Source organism: Pelophylax lessonae (assembly GCF_965119305.1).
Source record: "Pelophylax lessonae genome assembly, chromosome: 5".
In the NCBI taxonomy this organism is placed as follows: domain Eukaryota; kingdom Metazoa; phylum Chordata; class Amphibia; order Anura; family Ranidae; genus Pelophylax; species Pelophylax lessonae.
Genome location: NC_138772.1, coordinates 6,727,182 through 6,747,979, shown reverse-complemented (window position 1 = coordinate 6,747,979; position 20,798 = coordinate 6,727,182). Strand labels below are relative to the sequence as shown.

General features: G+C 46.5%; 1 protein-coding gene across 1 annotated transcript in view; it reads left to right on the top strand.

The window, feature by feature from the left end:
- LOC309557162 (uncharacterized protein) overlaps positions 1-14,318 on the top strand; it is a 46,518-nt gene extending 32,200 nt beyond the window's left edge. The window contains exons 3-5 of the mRNA XM_082259819.1: positions 3,750-4,340; positions 12,766-12,839; positions 14,222-14,318. Coding sequence (XP_082115945.1) covers positions 3,750-4,340; positions 12,766-12,839; positions 14,222-14,308 — 752 coding nt within the window. The 3' untranslated portion in view covers positions 14,309-14,318. The remainder of the gene's footprint in view (positions 1-3,749; positions 4,341-12,765; positions 12,840-14,221) is intronic.
- Positions 14,319-20,798: the final 6,480 nt, after the last annotated feature.

Genomic DNA, 20,798 nt, shown 5'->3' with positions numbered 1-20,798 from the left:
TCCTCCATAGGGAGTCAATCTATGGAGAGGCCAACACAGTATCTCCATAGGGAGTCATTCTATGGAGAGAGGCCAACACTAAGTATCTCCTCCATAGGTTAGTCAATCTATGGAGAGAGGCCAAAACCAAGAATCTCCTCCATAGGGAGTCATTCTATGAAGAGAGGCCAACACTAAGTATCTCCTCCATAGGGAGTCATTCTATAGAGAGAGGCCAACACTAAGTATCTCCTCCATAGGGAGTCATTCTATGGAGAGAGGCCAACACTAAGTATCTCCTCCATAGGGAGTCATTCTATGGAGATAGGCCAACACTAAGTATCTCCTCCATAGGGAGTCATTCTATGAAGAGAGGCCAACACTAAGTATCTCCTCCATAGGGAGTCATTCTATAGAGAGAGGCCAACACTAAGTATCTCCTCCATAGGGAGTCATTCTATAGAGAGAGGCCAACACTAAGTATCTCCTCCATAGGGAGTCATTCTATGGAGAGAGGCCAACACTAAAGTATCTCCTCCATAGGGAGTCATTCTATAGAGAGAGGCCAACACTAAGTACCTCCTCCATAGGGAGTCAATCTATGGAGAGGCCAACACAGTATCTCCATAGGGAGTAATTCTATGGAGAGAGGCCAACACTAAGTATCTCCTCCATAGGGAGTCATTCTATGGAGAGAGGCCAACACTAAGTATCTCCTCCATAGGGAGTCATTCTATGAAGAGAGGCCAACACTAAGTATCTCCTCCATAGGGAGTCATTCTATGGAGAGAGGCCAACACTAAGTATCTCCTCCATAGGGAGTCATTCTATAGAGAGAGGCCAACACTAAGTATCTCCTCCATAGGGAGTCATTCTATGGAGAGAGGCCAACACTAAGAATCTCCTCCATAGGGAGTCAATCTATGGAGAGGCCAACACAGTATCTCCATAGGGAGTCATTCTATGGAGAGAGGCCAACACTAAGTATCTCCTCCATAGGGAGTCATTCTGTTCTATTTCCCATACAATGACACTGTGAACTTAAAGAGGAACTCCACCTTTACTATCAAAAATAAAATGTTTACATCTTAAAACTTGTCCCTGTATAAAAAAAACAACAAAACAAAACCATACTAGTCCATGGAGTCCAGCGTTGTCTTGAAGGGAAAGTTCTCCCTGCACTGCTCCTCTCCTATCTTCAGTTCAGTGGCATTGTGACACCATCAAGTAGGAAGTGATATCCGGCTGCGAGGGTGTCACAGCCATCTGGGGGGATGTTTGTGGGAGGCTGGACAGAGAGCCCAATGGGGGGGGGTTATGGGAGGTTTGAGGGGGCTATACAGGAGAGAGTCTGATGGGGGGCGCTGGTGGGAGGTTTGGGGGAGGCTAGACCGGAGAGAGGGGGGCTGGTGGGAGGTTTGGAGGAGGATAGGCAGGAGAGAGCCTGATGGGGGGGCTAGTGGGAGGGCTTGGGGGAGGCTAGACAGGATAGATCCCGATGGAGGGGGGGGCTGGTGGGAGGTTTGGGGGAGGCTAGACAGGAGAGAGTCTGATGGGGGGGCGCTGGTGGGAGGTTTGGGGGAGGCTAGACAGGAGAGAGTCTGATGGGGGGGCTGGTGGGAGGTTTGTGGGAGGCTAGACAGGAGAGAGCCCAATGGACCAGGGGCGGGGGGCTCTCGGGCCGTTTGAGGGAGGATAGACCGGAGAGAGCCCAATGGAGGGGGGACTTGTGGGAGGTTTGGGGGAGGATAGACAGGAGACAGCCCAATGGAGGGGGGGCAAGTGGGAGGGCTTGGGGGAGGCTAGACAGGATAGAGCCCAATGGAGGGGGGGTTTGGGGGAGGCTAGACAGGAGAGATCCCAATAGGTGGGAGGTTTAGGGGAGGTTAGACAGGAAAGAACCCAATGGATGGGGGGGGGGCTGGTGGGAGGTTTGGGGGAGGCTAGACAGGAGAGAGTCTGATGGGGGGGCGCTGGTGGGAGGTTTGGGGGAGGCTAGACAGGAGAGAGTCTGATGGGGGGGCTGGTGAGAGGTTTGTGGGAGGCTAGACAGGAGAGAGCCCAATGGAGGGAGGGGGGCTGGTGGGAGGCTAGACAGGAGAGAGCCCAATGGAGGGAGGGGGGCTGGTGGGAGGTTTGGGGAGGCTAGACGAGAGAGAGCCTGATGGGGGGGGGCAGGTGGGAGGTTTGGGGAGGCTAGACAGGAGAGAGTCCAATGGTGGGGGCTGGTGGGAGGCTTTGGGGAGGCTAGACAGGAGAGAGCCCAATGGAGGGGGGGGGGGGGCTGGTGGGAGGTTTGGGGAGGCTAGACAAGAGAGTGCCTGATGGGGGGGGGGGCAGGTGGGAGGTTTGGAGGAGGCTAGACAGAAGAGAGCCCAATGGGGGGAGGGCTGATGGGAGGTTTGTGGGGAGGCTAGACAAGAGAGAGCATGATGGGGGGGGCTTAAGGGGGAACAGGATTTGTGCTAGAAAGGGGGTTTTGGGATGGGGGGATGTGTGCTGGGAGGGGAAATTGTGCTAGGAGGGTAAAGTTTGAGGGGAGAGGAATTGTGCTATGAATGGTGGGGGAAGGGGGGAGGGGATTTTGTGCTATGAGGGGGAGTAGGGGAGGATTTGCGCTAGGAGGGGACATTGGGGGGATGTGTGCTAAGATAGGGGTATTGGGGGAGGATTTGTGCTATGGGGGGGACATTGGGGGGATGTGTGCTAGGAGGGGGGATTGGGGGTGGTTTGTGCTAGAAGGAGAAAATGTGTGCTAGGAGGGGCGATTGGGGGCTTGTTTCTGCTAGTCCGCTAGGAGGTGGCATTGGGGAGGATCTGTGCTGAGAAGGGGAAGATGGGGGAAGGATTTGGATTGGGAGGGGGATTTGGGGGCAGAGGATCTGTGCTGGGAGGGGGATGGGGGGGCGGATTTGTGCTAGGAGGGGGGATTTGGGGAGGATTTGTGCTAGGAGTTATTTGGGGGCCGAATTTGTGCTAAGAAGGGTCATTTCTGGAGGAGTGGTTTGTGCTAGAAGAGGGAGATCTATGTTAGGAGGGGGTTATGCTAGGAGGTGTTTATGCTGAGAGGGGGAATTGGAGGGGGGGTTGTATTGGGAGGGGTGGATTTGGGGGCAGAGGAATTGTGCTAGGAGGGTAAATTTGGGGGGAGGGGGGTTCTTGCTAGGAAGAGGATATGGGGAGGGGGGGTTAAGCTGGGAGGGGAGATGAGTGGGCAAAGATTAGTGCTTGGAGGGAGGATTTGTACTGGGAGGAGCCACATTTTTTTGCAAAATCTGTTTGGGGAGAATGTATGAGGGAATTTATGCTTAGAAGCGTGTGCATGCATATAAGTCCTGGATTTTTTTTTTTTGGGGGAGGGGGGAGGTTGAAACCTACGGCGACCTTGTTCCTGCCCTGAGCACACAACCTCAAATCATGCACATACAGGTCTGGTGCAACTTAGAACCACTTGTACACTTTGATCCACATTTTTTTTTATGTTTACGAGTTTTCAAGTTAATGTTTTATATAATTTTTATCATCAATTTTATATCAATTTTACTCATCACAGGGCACTTCCGTGACACCAACTTTGTAAAAAAAAAATACTGCCCGCTTTTTGGCCACCTGTGTATAATTGTTAGATGTAAAATATTGGTCAAAAAACGTAAAAAAAATAAATTGACTCCAAACCATTATAAAGTTCTTAAAAAATATATGTAAGAAGATAATAGCTACAAATGGGTGTATTGATTATGTAATTGGGTCTTTCCTTTTTGTCCTTCCAGGCTTTGTGCTGGTGTGGACACAAAATGCTGACCTTGACGATACGACAACCTTCGAGGATCTCAGCACACCGTTTTCACCCATCGGGTTGAAGATAATGACCGGAGGGAACTTTTCAGTGACTGTGGCCCCATGGGAGAGTAGCACAGAGCCGCCTGTTGTCACTACTCAGAGCAGCCCTGCTATACACAACACTACTACATTAATAGCTAAGGACAGCACCACCCTCCCGCTGCCAACTACCATGGAGAGTCTTTCCACCATGGTGACCACGGGTGGCCCTGAGATCACTACAGAAGATGAGTTTATCAGCACTACTGGCAGCACTAAGGCTCCAATGGGCACAACTGCCAGCAATGGCATCAATGCTCTGACTGAAAGACAGAGGAGCACCACTGAACTAGAACTTCCAGAGGAGAGCAGCACTGGGGCGGGGGCAGAAAAAAATGGGATCCCCGTGTCATCTTCTGTAGGTGAAAATGTCAAAGTGTCAACTGGGACCACCACAGAGATCGCTGCAACCAGTACTGGAGTCCGCGTAAGCAGAAATCTTTCTGCCCCATTGAGGGCCATGGAGAAGACCTCTTCTGGTGGTGAGACATTAAATCTGTGTATTATTTATTCTGCATCATCAGAGGTTTTATATTTTTTAAATGGGGGTAATGTGGTGCTGGCGAGCCCGCAGTGGGTGCCGAAAAATCTAAACAACCTGTGAGCAAACAAATCGCACTAAAAAGTGCACAGGTTGCCCACCCGAGGTGGAAGGACCTCCCTGTCCCCCCCTGGGGCACAAGGCTCCTGACAGGGGCAGAGCACTCTGGGCCAAATAGTGAGAAGGCCTTTACGACCCCCTCCTCGTGGGCCAACTGAAGTGACCACGGACTACTAGGTTGGGTGCTCTCCTGAAGAAAGACCCCCCAAGGCAGGGGAGGAAGGAACCTAAGGGCCACACATTCTCCCCCTAGACTTTAGGTTAGGCCTGAAGATCCCACACCCTACCATCCATGGAGTGATTACAATGTCTACAATCCAATGTGTAATGCAATGTCTAGGTCCTGCAGTCCAGTCACAAAAACTTCCCTGGTTTTGGCCAAAGACTTAGCTCATGAGCCAAAGTGCAAACGAATAGAATGGGGTGTCGTGGCCTAGTGCAGTTTCATGGAGTGGGGTCCCAAACCCCTAGTGTTACTCTGGCACTCCAATCCCTGAGGGTTCTTGCCATGGTGGGCTCTCTGCTTTCCCAGCCCCCAGCCAGATCAGGTAGCACTGCTCAATTCAGGAGGCACTGGGCCCCCCAGTGGGCGCATAATTTGGATTCCTTCCCATGGCCCATTAGGGACACAGTGACAGGGGAAGGACAGTGATGGAGAGCACAGTGATGGGGGCACAGTGATGGTGGCACAATGACAGGATAAGGACATTGGTAGGGGGCATAGTGAGAGTGGGAGCACAGTGATGGGGAGCACAGTGAAAGGGGAGCTCAGTGACAGGGGAACACAGTGACGGGGAGCACAGTGACATGGCATGGGAGCACAGTGACAGGGGGGCACAGTGATGGAGAGCACAGTGACGGGGGGGCACAGTGACGGGGGGGCACAGTGACGGGGAGCACAGTGACGGGGAGCACAGTGACGGGGGGGCACAGTGACGGGGAGCACAGTGACAGGGGAGCACAGTGACGGGGAGCACAGTGACGGGAGGGCACAGAAACAGGGAGCACAGTGACGGGTGTCACTGTGACCAGGAGCACTATGACGGGGGGCACCATGATGGGGGGCACAGTGACGGGAGGGCACAGTGACAGGGGCACAGTGACGGCGGAGCACAGTGACGGGGGCACAGTGACGGGGGCACAGTGACGGGGGCACAGTGACGGGGGGCACAGAAACAGGGAGCACAGTGACGGGTGTCACTGTGTCCGGGAGCACGATGACGGGGGGCACAGTGACGGGAGGCACAATGATGGGGGCACAGTGACGGTGGGGCACAATGACGGAGGCACAGTGACAGGGGGGCACAGTGACAGGGAGCCTTGCTTGTGGCACAGCATCTTATAGGTATAAAGCATATTATAGGTACAATGAGGCCCGGTTATTGTCTAACCATGCCTCTTTAGCCCATCCCACTGTTTGGCCACACCCACTTTTTACAGCCGCATGCTACATGCTGTCTACTTAAAGTGTCCCTCATTCTCAAGTTCCAAAATTGAGAGGTGTGCATGGGGAAGGTCCCTCAGGATCTTCCATCGTACCAGCAGGGATACATACAGCCAGTCATTCCTGCCAAAAGGCCAGAATGACGACGCCCCCTACTGGACACTAATAAAAACTACAATTAATCTTAGCCAAAAAGCAGAGAAATTATGTAGAGTACCGATGTGCAGCCTGCTGTACATTGCCTGTGCAGAGGGCAGAAGGAGGGGCCCAGCAGGCTCCACCCACTACAGGAAACAAAAGGAAGGGGCAGAGACAAGACCAGTCCCACTGCATAAGGAGAGAGAGCAGCAGCAGCCGGTCTTTTTAAATAATGAGCCAAACATACCTAGATTTGGTTAAGAGCAGATTTGCCGAACATTACCAGTTTGGATGCCGAATCCGAGCTCCATAGAAGTCAATGGAAGCTGAATACTGGAAATCAGTACTGGCCATTTTCTAGGCAAAAACCTTGTACATAAGTATTCATACCCTTTGCTCAATACTTTGGTGAAGCTCCTTTGGCACCAATTACAGCCTCAAGTCTTTTTGAGTATGATGCTACAAGCTTGGCACTCCTATTTTTGGGCAGTTTCTCCCATTCTTCTTTGCAGGACCTCTCAAGCTCCATCAGGTTGGATGGGGAGCGTCGGTGCACAGCCATTTTCAGATCTCTCCAGAGATGTTCAATCGGGTTCAACTCTGAGCTCTGGCTGGGCCACTCAAGGACATTCACAGAGTTGTCCCGTAGCCACTCCTTTGTTATCTTGGCTGTGTGCTTAGGGTCGTGGTCCTGTTGGAAGGTTAACCTTCCCCCCAGTCTGAGGTCCAGAGCACTCTGGAGCAGGTTTTCATCAAGGATGTCTCTGTTAGGGATAGACCGATATGGATTTTCCAGGGCCGATACCGCTACCAATATTTTGGTCACCACATATCGGTATTGGCTGATCTGGGCCTATATTCTGCACATTCAATCACACATCCAATGCAGAGTGATCAGTGCCCCCCATCAATGCAGAGTGACCAGTGCTCCCATCAATGCAGAGTGACCAGTGCCCCCATCAATGCAGACTGCAGAGTGACCAGTGCCCCCAACAATGCAGAGTGACCAGTGTCCCCATCAATGCAGAGTGACCAGTGTCCCCATCAATGCAGAGTGACCAGTGTCCCCATCAATGCAGAGTGACCAGTGTCCCCATCAATGCAGAGTGACCAGTGTCCCCATCAATGCAGAGTGACCAGTGTCCCCATCAATGCAGACTGCAGAGTGACCAGTGCCCCCAACAATGCAGAGTGACCAGTGTCCCCATCAATGCAGAGTGACCAGTGTCCCCATCAATGCAGAGTGACCAGTGTCCCCATCAATGCAGAGTGACCAGTGCCCCCATCAATGCCGAGTGACCAGTGCCCCCATCAATGCCGAGTGACCAGTGCCCCCATCAATGCCGAGTGACCAGTGCCCCCATCAATGCCGAGTGACCAGTGTCCCCATCAATGCAGAGTGACCAGTGACCCCATCAATGCCGAGTGACCAGTGTCCCCATCAATGCCGAGTGACCAGTGCCCCCATCCAATGCCGAGTGACCAGTGCCCTTATCCAATGCAGAGTGACCAGTGCCCTTATCCAATGCAGAGTGACCAGTGTCCCCATCCAATGGAGAGTGACCAGTGTCCCCATCCAATGGAGAGTGACCAGTGTCCCCATCCAATGGAGAGTGACCAGTGGCCCCAACAATGGAGAGTGACCAGTGCCCCATCCAATGCAGAGTGACCAGTGCCCCCATCCAATGCAGAGTGAACAGTGCATGGGGATTAGAGCGCCGCCTGATTACACAAAGAGCAGGGTTCTTCTGCTTACCCGGCGCGGGCACTCTCAAACAATGTCCCGCCTCCTGGATCGGCTCCTATGATAGACGTCACCAGTGTGCTGTCTATCATAGGTAGTAGGCGGTCCAGGAAGCGGGACATCGTATGAGAGCGCCCATGCTGGGTAAGCAGAGGAACCCTGCTCTTTGTGTAATCAGTTGGCGCTATAATCCCTATCCCCCCTTCCCCTCCAGGGGCAGCCCTACCCTAAGAAAATATCGGTAATATTGGCCGCCGATTATTGGCCAAACCGATAATCGGTCGATCCCTAGTCTCTGTACATTGCTGCATTCATCTTTCCCTCCATCCTGACTAGTCTCCCAGTTCCTGCCACTGAAAAACATCTCCAAAGCATAATGCTGCCACCACCATGCTTCACTGTTGGGATGGTATTGGCCAGGTGATGAGTGGTGCCTGGTTTCCTCCAGACATGACGCTTGCTATTCATGCAGTCCATGGCACCCCTCTATAGTATGATCTCTGCAGTCCATGGCACCCCTTTATAGTATGATCTCTGCAGTCCATGGCACCCCTCTATAGTATGATCTCTGCAGTCCATGGCACCACTCTATAGTAGCTGTCAGATCATTATGCAGCGGAGGGGAGGGGCGATCAGCAGCTCTGTGGTGCCTGCGGATCACCCTGCAGCTAGCAATTCACATCCCTGTATACAGTGGAGGGGTGAGAGGCTGATACCTGCCTGGGTCAGTGGCCCCTCCCCTCCGCTGCATAGTGATCCAGGGGTGCAGGGGGAGATGCAGGGTCTTTGGCCATACTGCTCCACACTGGCGGAACACCAGGGCCCAGTCGCAAGTGCGACTGCTGCGACCCTGGTAGTTCTGCCACTGCAACAGATGCTCAATAGGGTTTAGGTCTGGAGACATGCTTGGCCAGTCCATCACCTTTACCCTCAGCTTCTTTAGGAAGGCAGTGGTTGTCTTGGAGGTGTTTGGGGTGGCTATGTTGGAATATTGCCCTGCGGCCCAGTCTCTGAAAGGAGGGGATCATGCTCTGCTTCAGTATGTCACAGTACATGATGGCATTCATGGTTCCCTCAATGAACTGTAGCTCCCCAGTGACGGCAGCACTCATGCAGCCCCAGATCATGACACTCCCACCACCATGCTTGACTGTAGACAAGACACACTAAGAAAAAATAAGTTTATCTTGGTCTCATCAGAGCACAGGAGATGTTCCAGTAATCCATGTCCTTAGTCTGCTTGTCTTCAGCAAACTGTTTGCAGGCTTTCTTGTGCATCATCTTTAGAAGAGGCTTCCTTCTGGGACGACAGCCATGCAGACCAATTTGATGCAGTGTGCGGCGTATGGTCTGAGCACTGACAGGCTGACCCCCCACCCCTTCAACCTCTGCAGCAATGCTGGCAGCACTCATACATCTATTTCCCAAAGACAACCTCTGGATATGACGCTGAGCACGTGCACTCAACTGCTTTGGAGGCCTGTTCTGAGTGGAACCTGTCCTGTTAAACCGCTGTATGGTCTTGGCCACTGTGCTGCAGCTCAGTTTCAGGGTCTTGGCAATCTTCTTACAGCCTAGGCCATCTTTATGTAGAGCAACAATTCTTTTTTTCAGTTCCTCAGAGAGTTCTTTGCCATGAGGTGCCATGTTGAACTTCCAGTGACCAGTATGAGAGAGTGAGAGCGATAACACCAAATATAACACACCTGCTCCCCATTCACACCTGGGACCTTGTAACACTAACGAGTCACATGACACCGGGGAGGGAAAATGGCTAATTGGGTGCAATTTGGACATTTTCACTTAGGGGTGTACTGACTTTTGTTGGCAGCGGTTTAGACATTAATGGCTGTGTGTTGAGTTATTTTGAGGGGACAGTAAATTTACACTGTTATACAAGCTGTACACTCACTACTTTACATTGTAGCAAAGTGTCATTTCTTCAGTGTTGTCACATGAAAAGATAGAATAAAATATTTACAGAAAATGTGAGGGGTGTACTTACTTTTGTCAGATACTGTATTTTCCCTTACCGACTTCCCCGAGTCCAAAATGATTATCAAGCAGAATTTAGTTCGGCCTCCACAACAGTCACAGATTCTCATGTGGCCCCCCAGGAAAAATTATTGGGGGGGCTTTAAAAACACAGATCAGTTGCCTGCTTTGAAAACCAAGCCTGCACTTAGATTGCGCCCTCTGGTGTTTTTTCTCGATCACAAGGGTGCTTGGACTTGTAGTCCATGAATGGGCCGTGTGTTTATACAGTTTGATCCACCAGGTGCTGCACTCAGGTAGTCTATTCAAGCCAATGGGGATGCAGCAGTTGCACAGAGACAGTCGCTCCTCCCAATTTCACAGGCATGCGGGTGAGTGACCCCAAAAGCTCATTGTCTGTGTTTAGGGGCGCTGTACTGCACCCATATGCCTGCCAAATTGGGACGAATGACTGAGCCCCTAAAGGCCTGAATGGGCTACTGGTCCCATTTATGGGCTACTGGTCTCATTCATGGGCTACTCTCATTCATTGGCTACTGGTCTCATTCATGGGCTACTGGTCCCATTCATGAGCTACTAGTCTCATTCATGGGCTACTCTCATTCATCGGCTACTGGTCTCATTCATGGGCTACTGGTCCCATTCATGGGCTACTACTCTCATTCATCGGCTACTGGTCCCATTCATGGGCTACTCTCATTCATCGGCTACTGGTCCCATTCATGGGCTACTCTCATTCATCGGTTACTGGTCTCATTCATTGGCTACTGGTCCTATTCATGGGCTACTCTCATTCATCGGCTACTGGTCCCATTCATGAGCTACTCTCATTCATCGGCTACTGGTCCCATTAATGAGCTACTCTCATTCATGGGCTACTGGTCCCATTCATGAACTACTGGTCTCATTCATGGGCTACTCTCATTCATGGGCTACTGGTCTTATTAATTGGCTACCGGTCCCATTCATGGGCTACTCTCATTCATGGGCTACTGGTCTCATTCATGGGCTACTGGTCCCATTCATGAGCTACTGGTCTCATTCATAGGCTACTGGTCTCATTCATGAGCTACTGGTATCATTCATGGGCTCCTGGTCTCATTCATGAGCTACTGGTCTCATTCATGGGCTACTGGTCCCATTTATGGGCTACTGGTCTCATTCATGGGCTACTCTCATTCATTGGTTACTGGTCTCATTCATGGGCTACTGGTCCCATTCATGGGCTACTAGTCTCATTCATGGGCTACTCTCATTTATCGGCTACTGGTCTCATTCATGGGCTACTGGTCCCATTCATGGACTACTAGTCCCATTCATGGGCTACTACTCTCATTCATCGGCTACTGGTCCCATTCATGGGCTACTCTCATTCATCGGCTACTGGTCCCATTCATGGGCTACTCTCATTCATCGGCTACTGGTCCCATTCATGGGCTAATCTCATTCATCGGCTACTGGTTTAATTCATGGGCTACTCTCATTCATCGGCTACTGGTCCCATTCATGAGCTACTCTCATTCATTGGCTACTGGTCCCATTAATGAGCTACTCTCATTCATGGGCTACTGGTCTCATTCATGGGCTACTGGTCCTATTCATGGGCTACTGGTCTCATTCATGGGCTACTGGTCCCATTCATAGGCTACTCTCATTCATCGGCTACTGGTCCCATTCATGGGCTACTCTCATTCATGGGCTACTGGTCTCATTCATGTGCTACTGGTCCCATTAATGAGCTACTGGTCTCATTCATGGGCTACTGGTCTCATTCATGAGCTACTGTTATTATTCATGGGCTACTGGTCCTATTCATGGGCTACTGGTCTCATTCATGGGCTACTGGTCCCATTCATAGGCTACTCTCATTCATCGGCTACTGGTCCCATTCATGGGCTACTCTCATTCATGGGCTACTGGTCTCATTCATGTGCTACTGGTCCCATTAATGAGCTACTGGTCTCATTCATGGGCTACTGGTCTCATTCATGAGCTACTGTTATTATTCATGGGCTACTGGTCCTATTCATGGGCTACTGGTCTCATTCATCGGCTACTGGTCCCATTCATGGGCTACTCTCATTCATGGGCTACTGGTCTCATTCATGGGCTACTGGTCTCATTCATGAGCTACTGGTATTATTCATGGGCTACTGGTCTTATTCATGAGCTAGTGGTCTCATTCATGGGCTACTCTCATTCATGGGCTACTGGTCCCATTCATGGGCTACTGGTCCCATTAATGAGCTACTGGTCTCATTCATAGGCTACTGGTCTCATTCATGAGCTACTGGTATCATTCATGGGCTCCTGGTCTCATTCATGAGCTACTGGTCTTATTCAGGGCTACTCTCATTTATGGGTTACTGGTCTCATTCATGTGCTACTGGTCCCATTCATGAGCTACTGGTCTCATTCATGGGCTACTGGTCCCATTCATGGGCTACTCTCATTCATGGGCTACTGGTCCCATTCATGGGCTACTGGTCCCATTAATGAGCTACTGGTCTCATTCATAGGCTACTGGTCTCATTCATGAGCTACTGGTATCATTCATGGGCTCCTGGTCTCATTCATGAGCTACTGGTCTCATTCATGGGCTACTGGTCTCATTCATGGGCTACTGGTCTCATCCATGGGCTACTCTCATTCATGGGCTACTGGTCCCATTCATGAACTACTGGTCTCATTCATGGGCTACTCTCATTCATGGGCTACTGGTCCTATTCATGGGCTACCGGTCTCATTCATGGGCTACAGGTCTCAGTGTCCATATCAGTGTTGCCCACCGATTTTATGTTTATATTCTTTTATTGTAACAATGTAACTAGCCGGTGTAGGATTCAACATGGCAGCGAGCACTCAGCACTGAGAGAGGATTTGTGGGCCGAGTCTGACTGCCGCTCTGGAGTGCTGACTCCTCTCTATAGATGAACTTGATTGGCAATCTATTAATATCAATAATCAATCATTTCTGTATTCCAGGAAAACTGACATGGAGAGTGAAGCTGCAGAGCCGACTGTCCCGGGAAGAAGCCATCCGCGCATTCTATGGGGAGGTAACAGAGAGCAACATGGAGGCCCCCGCTTCCTTCTTATTCTTGTGAAAATGCTGTGTGCCTGGCTGCCATACGGATCCTCCGGCTTTGAGTCTTTCTTTTTCTTTCATTATTTTTTTCTTCCTTTCTTCCTGTCTTTCTTTCTATGTTTTTTTTCTGTCTGTCTGTCTTTCTTTTTTCTTTCTGTCTCTCTGTTTTTCTTTCTTTCTTTCCTTCTCTCTTTCTTTCTTTTTTCTTTCTTCCATTCTTTCTTTCTTTCTTTTTTCCTTTCTCTCTTTCTTTCTCTCTCTCTCTCTTTCTTTCTTTATTTCGTTTTTCTTTCTTTCTCTCTGTCTTTCTGTTTTTCTTTCTTTCTTTCTGTTTTTCTTTCTTTCTCTTTCTTTCTGTCTCTCTATTTTTCTTTCTTTCTTTCCTTCTCTCTTTTCTTCTTTCTTTCTTTCTTTCTTTCTTTCTTTCTTTCTTTCTTTCTTTCTTTCTTTCTTTCTTTCTTTCTTTCTTTCTTTCTTTCTTTCTTTCTTTCTTTCTTTCTTTCTCTCTGTTTTTGTTTCTTTTTTTCTTTCCTGATCTCTTTCTTTATTTCTCTCTTTCTTTTTTCTTTCTTTCCTTCTTTCTCTCTCTCTTTCTGTTTTTCTTTCTTTCCTTCTTTCTTTCTTTCTTTTTTCCTTTCTCTCTTTCTTTCTCTCTCTCTTTCTTTCTTTATTTCGTTTTTCTTTCTGTCTCTCTATTTTTCTTTCTTTCTTTCCTTCTCTCTTTTCTTCTTTCTTTCTTTCTTTTTCTTTCTTTCTTTCTTTCTTTCTTTCTTTCTTTCTTTCTTTCTTTCTTTCTTTCTTTCTTTCTTTCTTTCTTTCTTTCTTTCTTTCTTTCTTTCTTTCTTTCTTTCTTTCTTTCTTTCTTTCTTTCTTTCTTTCCTGCTCTCTTTCTTTATTTCTCTCTTTCTTTTTTATTTCTTTCATTCTTTCCTTTTTTTCTTTCTTTCCTTCTTTCTCTCTCTCTTTCTGTTTTTCTTTCTTCCATTCTTTCTTTCTTTCTCTCCTTTTTTCTTTTTCTTTCTTTCTTTCTCTCCTTTTTTTTTTCTTTCTTTCTTTCTCTCCTTTTTTTTTCTTTCTTTCTTTCTCTCTTTCTTTCTCTTTTTCTTTCTTTCTCTTTTTCTTTCTTTCTCTCTTTCTTTCTCTCCTTCTTTTCTTTCTTTCTTTCTTTCTTTCTTTCTTTCTTTCTTTCTTTCTTTCTTTCTTTCTTTCTTTCTTTCTTTCTTTCTTTCTTTCTTTCTTTCTTTCTTTCGTGAATGTCTCCAGCAGGGGCACAGACAGCATTGAATACCTGGCAGGGGCTCTAATCCCTCCCCCTCTATTATACATTATACACAGTCCTGTCTTCTCTTCTAGGTGTGCAATGTGATCATCCGGAACCTTGATATGAAGGCAATCTCCATCTCCGGGGCCCCGGGGTTCCCAGCCCTGCGCTGCACATAACCGCCTTCCATGTTCTTCTATGAGCCGCACATCACCTGACCCTGACATAGGAGAATCTTCATAGAGAGCGATGATCATTGTACCAGGAACGGTCCTCTGTACCCCGGAGACGTGTCACGGGAAGTTTGTGTGTCCTGCGAGTTCCTGCGTCTCCCCTCTTTCCCCAGGAGACCAGAATCTGTATATTCCGGAGGATTCCAGAACATGGAGGGGGGGCGGGAGGTGTCAGAGAAATAATTCATCTATGGGGCGCAGACTCCGCACACTCACACTGAGATCACTCCACTCCACACATACATAATAAAGGTGTGAATTTGGATCATATGAGCTTCTTACAATATGCGTTAGAGCCCTGCCTCATTTCCTGGCTGGAGGACATCCACCATCATCTAGCCCTTTCCGCCTCAGCCTGACTGTCCCTGGCACTCCCATTTCATTCATTGTATTTGAGTTTTTTCAATCATGGAGGCTCAGCATCACATGTGGGCGTTACCTATGCAAGTACAGCCTTCCTAGGAATGCCCACCCCTCCAGACTGACACCCACCCATCAAGGCCTTTTGATATTTGCATAACTCCTCCCACTGCTTGCATCAGGACTGAGGGCTCTTGAGAGGAGTACTGAGGCAGGGTGCTGTGATGATTTCAGGAAGCTATGTACCACCCCCTGCTGGCCCCTCCCACCAGCCATGAGTTGCATAGAGAAGCACAGAGACCCAGTAAGTATCTCTGGATATTCAGCACTGGTAATTCCAGCATTGAGAAGGTAGGTCAGGCGTTTTAGGGGTCAGGTGAAGGTGTGTGTGGGGGGGGGGGGAGGGGGGGTTAAGGTGAGATTTTAGGGGGTTAGGTGTTGGCAGTGCAGGGACAAAGTCATCTACAGCCCAGGGCAAATATACCAAACTCCACCCCCCCCAAGATGTATGACCATTATGTGTCAGCAAAAATAACCCCCTCCCCCCCCCCCAAAAAAAAAAAAATTGAGCATGCTTTACTCCTTAGCATAAATTCCCCCTCTTCCCAGTACAAATATCCCCCACCAGCACTAATCTTTGCCCCCCTCCCCCTATCCCCCTCCAAGCTCAAATACTCATTCTCCAAATTCCCCTAGCACAAATCCCCCCCCCCCCTAAAAAAAATGTAAAAAATAAAATCACCCCTTCTAGCACAAATCCTCCATGCCCCAAATTTCCCCTTCAAGCACAAATCCTCTCCCCACACCAAAGATACCCCCTCCCCCCAGCACACATCCCCCCCCCCCATCCCACCCCCAAATTTCCCTTCCTAGCATAAATCATTCCTACTAGCACAGTGCCCCCCCCACAAAAAAAATATCCTCTCCTAGCACAATTTTCCTGCCCCCTCTACCATATCATCTCTTCTAGCACAAACCCCCAAATCCCCCACCTAGTACAAATCCTCCTCCCCCCCCATCCCCCCTCCCAACACAAAATCCCCCCAAATCACCATTCCTACCACTCACCTCTACCTAATTTCCCCTTTTCCTTTGTCACCCTTCAATTTCCCTTTCCTACCACAAACCCCCCAATCTCCGGGAGGTGCCCCCCACCTGACATGATACCACAGTGCCCAGGGCAGTGGCCCCTTTGGCTACCCCTTATCCCGGCCCTGGGTGTCAGGTTGGGTTTTAGACTTATGGTTAGGTGTGAAGGGTCATTTTGAAGCCCAACTCTAGGAATATTTTTATAATAAAATGGGCCCCCGGGTGGGCTAAAAACAGAAGAAAAAAAAAAAACAGCTTGAGCTGCAATACTTATATATATATATATATATATATATATATATATATATATATGATAGAGCTACCCCTGCAGTATCCTGCAAACAACCATTGGTTACATTCATTTGCTAATTTCCTCCAGCGATCTCTATTATCATTACATTGTATCTCATATATACGCTCCTCAGCTCCACCTAGTGGCCATAAAGTGGTATTTCACTACTGCTCATAATACAAGAACATTCATATAGAAAAGAAAATAGCTTAAAGAACATTTGTTTTGCACAATACGCACAGATTGGATGAATGGCTATGGAAAGGTTTATTTATGTTTGGACCCTTCAGGGTTACGGTTCAGGGTGAGGTTTTGGGTTAAGTGTTAAGGTTGGGTTAAGTTTCAGGGTTGGGATAAAGTTCTGTATGTAGAACCAACCTATCCTCTCTCTTTGGAGAGATCTCCTCCTACTTCCCGCTGTATTCCTAGAAAGTCTCCCCCAAACGAAGCCACGGCTGTGGGAGAGAGAGCGAACTGCGCATGCAGGAATGCTGGGGGACGAGCGCCAATGGTTGGAACATCACATTATGGGTCCACATATGACTCCATTCCAATAGACATAAGGGGGACAAGCCAAAAAGTTTCCAACATATTTCGGGGTTCAAACACACCCCCTTTATCAGGGTTTGATTGAAGACAATGTGAATGGAGAAGTGAACTCGACTTTCCACACTGTGTTTACAAGATTGGGTGTTGTCTGCAGCTGGGTTGGCAAGCCCTGATGAAGGGGGCGGTTTTGGACCCACGAAAAACTTCGGATAGTCTTTGGATTGTCCCATTGGCTGGAATTAAGTCGTATCTGGACCTCCTAGCAGTGGGGCGGAGCCTCAATTTGTCATTACTGACACCAATTCAGGAATCCTTTTTTCCCTCTGATTAAAGGAAGTTGTATCGCCGATATTGTATATACGCAACGCCGCACTTATTGTATATACACAACACCGCGCATGTCCAATGTTATTATACACATTTTATTACTATTGGTCACATATTGTGTGCGATTATTACATTGTGTGTTTTATGTGCGATTATTACATTGTGTGTTTTATGTGCGATTATTACATTGTGTGTTTTTGCTTTATTAAACGTTATTTCGAAAAGGCACTTTGTGGTTTTTGTTTCCTACACAAAACTTTCATCTACTTCTCCATTTACATCAAGGATGACCAGGACAATGATCAGACAGGAGATAGAGAGATACAAAGTAACTGTTTATAAACATTGATCAGACAGGAGATAGAGAGATACAAAGTAACATTGTTTATAAACATTGATCAGACAGGAAATAGAGAGATACAAAGTAACATTGTTTATAAACATTGATCAGACAGGAGATAGAGAGATACAAAGTAACATTGTTTATAAACATTGATCAGACAGGAGATGGAGAGATACAAAGTAACATTGTTTATAAACATTGATCAGACAGGAGATAGAGAGATACAAAGTAACATTGTTTATAAACATTGATCAGACAGGAGATGGAGAGATACAAAGTAACATTGTTTATAAACATTGATCAGACAGGAGATGGAGAGATACAAAGTAACATTGTTTATAAACATTGATCAGACAGGAGATAGAGAGATACAAAGTAACATTGTTTATAAACATTGATCAGACAGGAGATAGAGAGATACAAAGTAACTGTTTATAAACATTGATCAGACAGGAGATAGAGAGATACAAAGTAACATTGTTTATAAACATTGATCAGACAGAAGATAGAGAGATACAAAGTAACATTGTTTATAAACATTGATCAGACAGGAGATAGAGAGATACAAAGTAACATTGTTTATAAACATTGATCAGACAGGAGATAGAGAGATACAAAGTAACTGTTTATAAACATTGATCAGACAGGAGATAGAGAGATACAAAGTAACATTGTTTATAAACATTGATCAGACAGGAGATGGAGAGATACAAAGTAACATTGTTTATAAACATTGATCAGACAGGAGATAGAGAGATACAATGTAACATTGTTTATAAACATTGATCAGACAGGAGATAGAGAGATACAATGTAACATTGTTTATAAACATTGATCAGACAGGAGATGGAGAGATACAAAGTAACATTGTTTATAAACATTGATCAGACGGGAGATGGAGAGATACAAAGTAACTGTTTATAAACATTGATCAGACAGGAGATAGAGAGATACAAAGTAACATTGTTTATAAACATTGATCAGACAGAAGATAGAGAGATACAAAGTAACATTGTTTATAAACATTGATCAGACAGGAGATAGAGAGATACAAAGTAACATTGTTTATAAACATTGATCAGACAGGAGATAGAGAGATACAAAGTAACTGTTTATAAACATTGATCAGACAGGAGATAGAGAGATACAAAGTAACATTGTTTATAAACATTGATCAGACAGGAGATGGAGAGATACAAAGTAACATTGTTTATAAACATTGATCAGACAGGAGATAGAGAGATACAATGTAACATTGTTTATAAACATTGATCAGACAGGAGATAGAGAGATACAATGTAACATTGTTTATAAACATTGATCAGACAGGAGATGGAGAGATACAAAGTAACATTGTTTATAAACATTGATCAGACGGGAGATGGAGAGATACAAAGTAACATTGTTTATAAACATTGATCAGACAGGAGATGGAGAGATACAAAGTAACATTGTTTATAAAAAGTAACAATGTTTAGTCGGGGGGGGGGTGGAGAGATACAAAGTGACGTGGGGGAAATTTACTAAAACTGGAGCACTCAGAATCTGGTGCAGCTGTGAATGGTAATCAATCAGCCTCTAACATCAGCTTGTTCAATAAAGCTTTGACAATAAAAGCTGGAATCTGATTGGTTTCTATGCAGAGCTGCACCCTCCGGTTTTAGGAAATCTCCCCCAATGTCTGTTTTGCGTGTTTCCCTGTCTGGTCATGAAGGGGTTGAGGAGTTTTGGCCCTATAATGACTCTCTAGCTGTGTCCGGGTTCCTTTTCCGGGGACTCGTGATTTGGGATTTGCAGGTCAGAGATTGTGAAAGGTGATAAAGTCGTCTTGCACCCTCCCAGCTCCTCATCCATAGCGGGCCCTGTCTGCGGTGACGGCCCCGGGGCCCATTGTGCAGGTTGGGATGACGTCACTCACCCAATGTCTGCACTCTCAGTGGAGTGTGAAGAGTCTCGGGACTCCTCCCACACAGCAGTGACCACATCAGCACTTTAATCCCCGCCATTGACAGACATCAGGGAGAGGCGGAGGCCCATTATACTGAGATCTCCGGATTACACCCACAATTACTTCTGTTCCTGCACAAGAAATGATCGCAGTTTATGTTCTCCCCCCCCCCCCACCCCCCCGCTGTAGAGATCTCTGCAAATAAATGCACAAAGTTTACACAGTGTTACATTGTTCAACTTTAACCACTTCTCCACCGGAGGATTTTCCTGCTTTACCTCCAGGCCACTTTTTGCAACTTGGCACTACGCGACTTTAACTGACAATTGCGCGGTCATGCAACGCCGTACCCCAACAACATTTACGTCATTTTTTTCCCACAAACAGAGCTTTCTTTTGGTGGTATTTGATCACCTCTGCGCTTTTTAATTTTTGAAAAAAAGAGCGACAGTTTTGAAAAAAAAAAAAAACAATATTTTTTACATTCTGATATATAACATTCCCAAAAAAAATTAAAAATCAAAATTTTTTAACAATTTAGGCCAATTTGTTTTCTGCTACAAATTTTTGGTAAAAAAAAAAAAAAATCCCAGTGAACACTCACTATTGATTAATAGTTAATTAATTGATTAATATTGATTGATTTGCGCAAAAGTTATCGCGTCTACAAACTACGGGAAAGATTTATGGAAGTTTTTATTTATTTATCTTTTTCAATTTTTATCTTTATTCAAGGTATACTATTTTATTTATTTATTTATATACTAGTAATGGTGGCGATCAGCGACTGATAGTGGGACTGCGATATTGCGGTGGGTCACAGTACATCCAATCAAAAAAATAAAAAAATCTAATTTTTTCATCATTTTAGGCCAATTTGTTTTCTGCTACATATTTTTGGTAAAAAAAAAAAAAAAAAAAAAATCCCAGTGACCGTATATTGATTGGTTTGCGCAAAAGTTATTGCGTCTACAAATTAGGAGAAAGATTTATGGAAGTTTTTATTTATTTTTTCCAATTTTTATCTTTATTCAAGGTATACTATTTTATTTATTTATTTATATATATATATATATATATATATATATATACTAGTAATGGAGGCATTGAGCGACATATAGTGGGACTGCGATATTGCGGCGGACAATGGTTCGGAATCGTGGGAAGAATCGCGGCAATTCTCCCCGCAATCCGAAACGCCTATATGTGAATGGAGCCTTATGGAAGTTTTTATTGATTGATTGATTTATTTATATACTAATATTTCTTCATCAATTTAGGCCAATATGTATTTTGCTACATATTTTTGGTAAAAAAAAAAAAAATCCCAGTGAGTGTATATTGATTGGTTTGCGCAAACGTTATCGCGTCTACAAACTAGGGGGAAGATTTATGGAAGTTTTTATTTATTTATTTTTTCCCATTTTTATCTTTATTAAAGGTATACTATTTTATTTATTTATTTATATATATACTAGTAATGGTGGCGATCGGCGACTTATAGCGGGACTGCGATATTGCGGCGGAC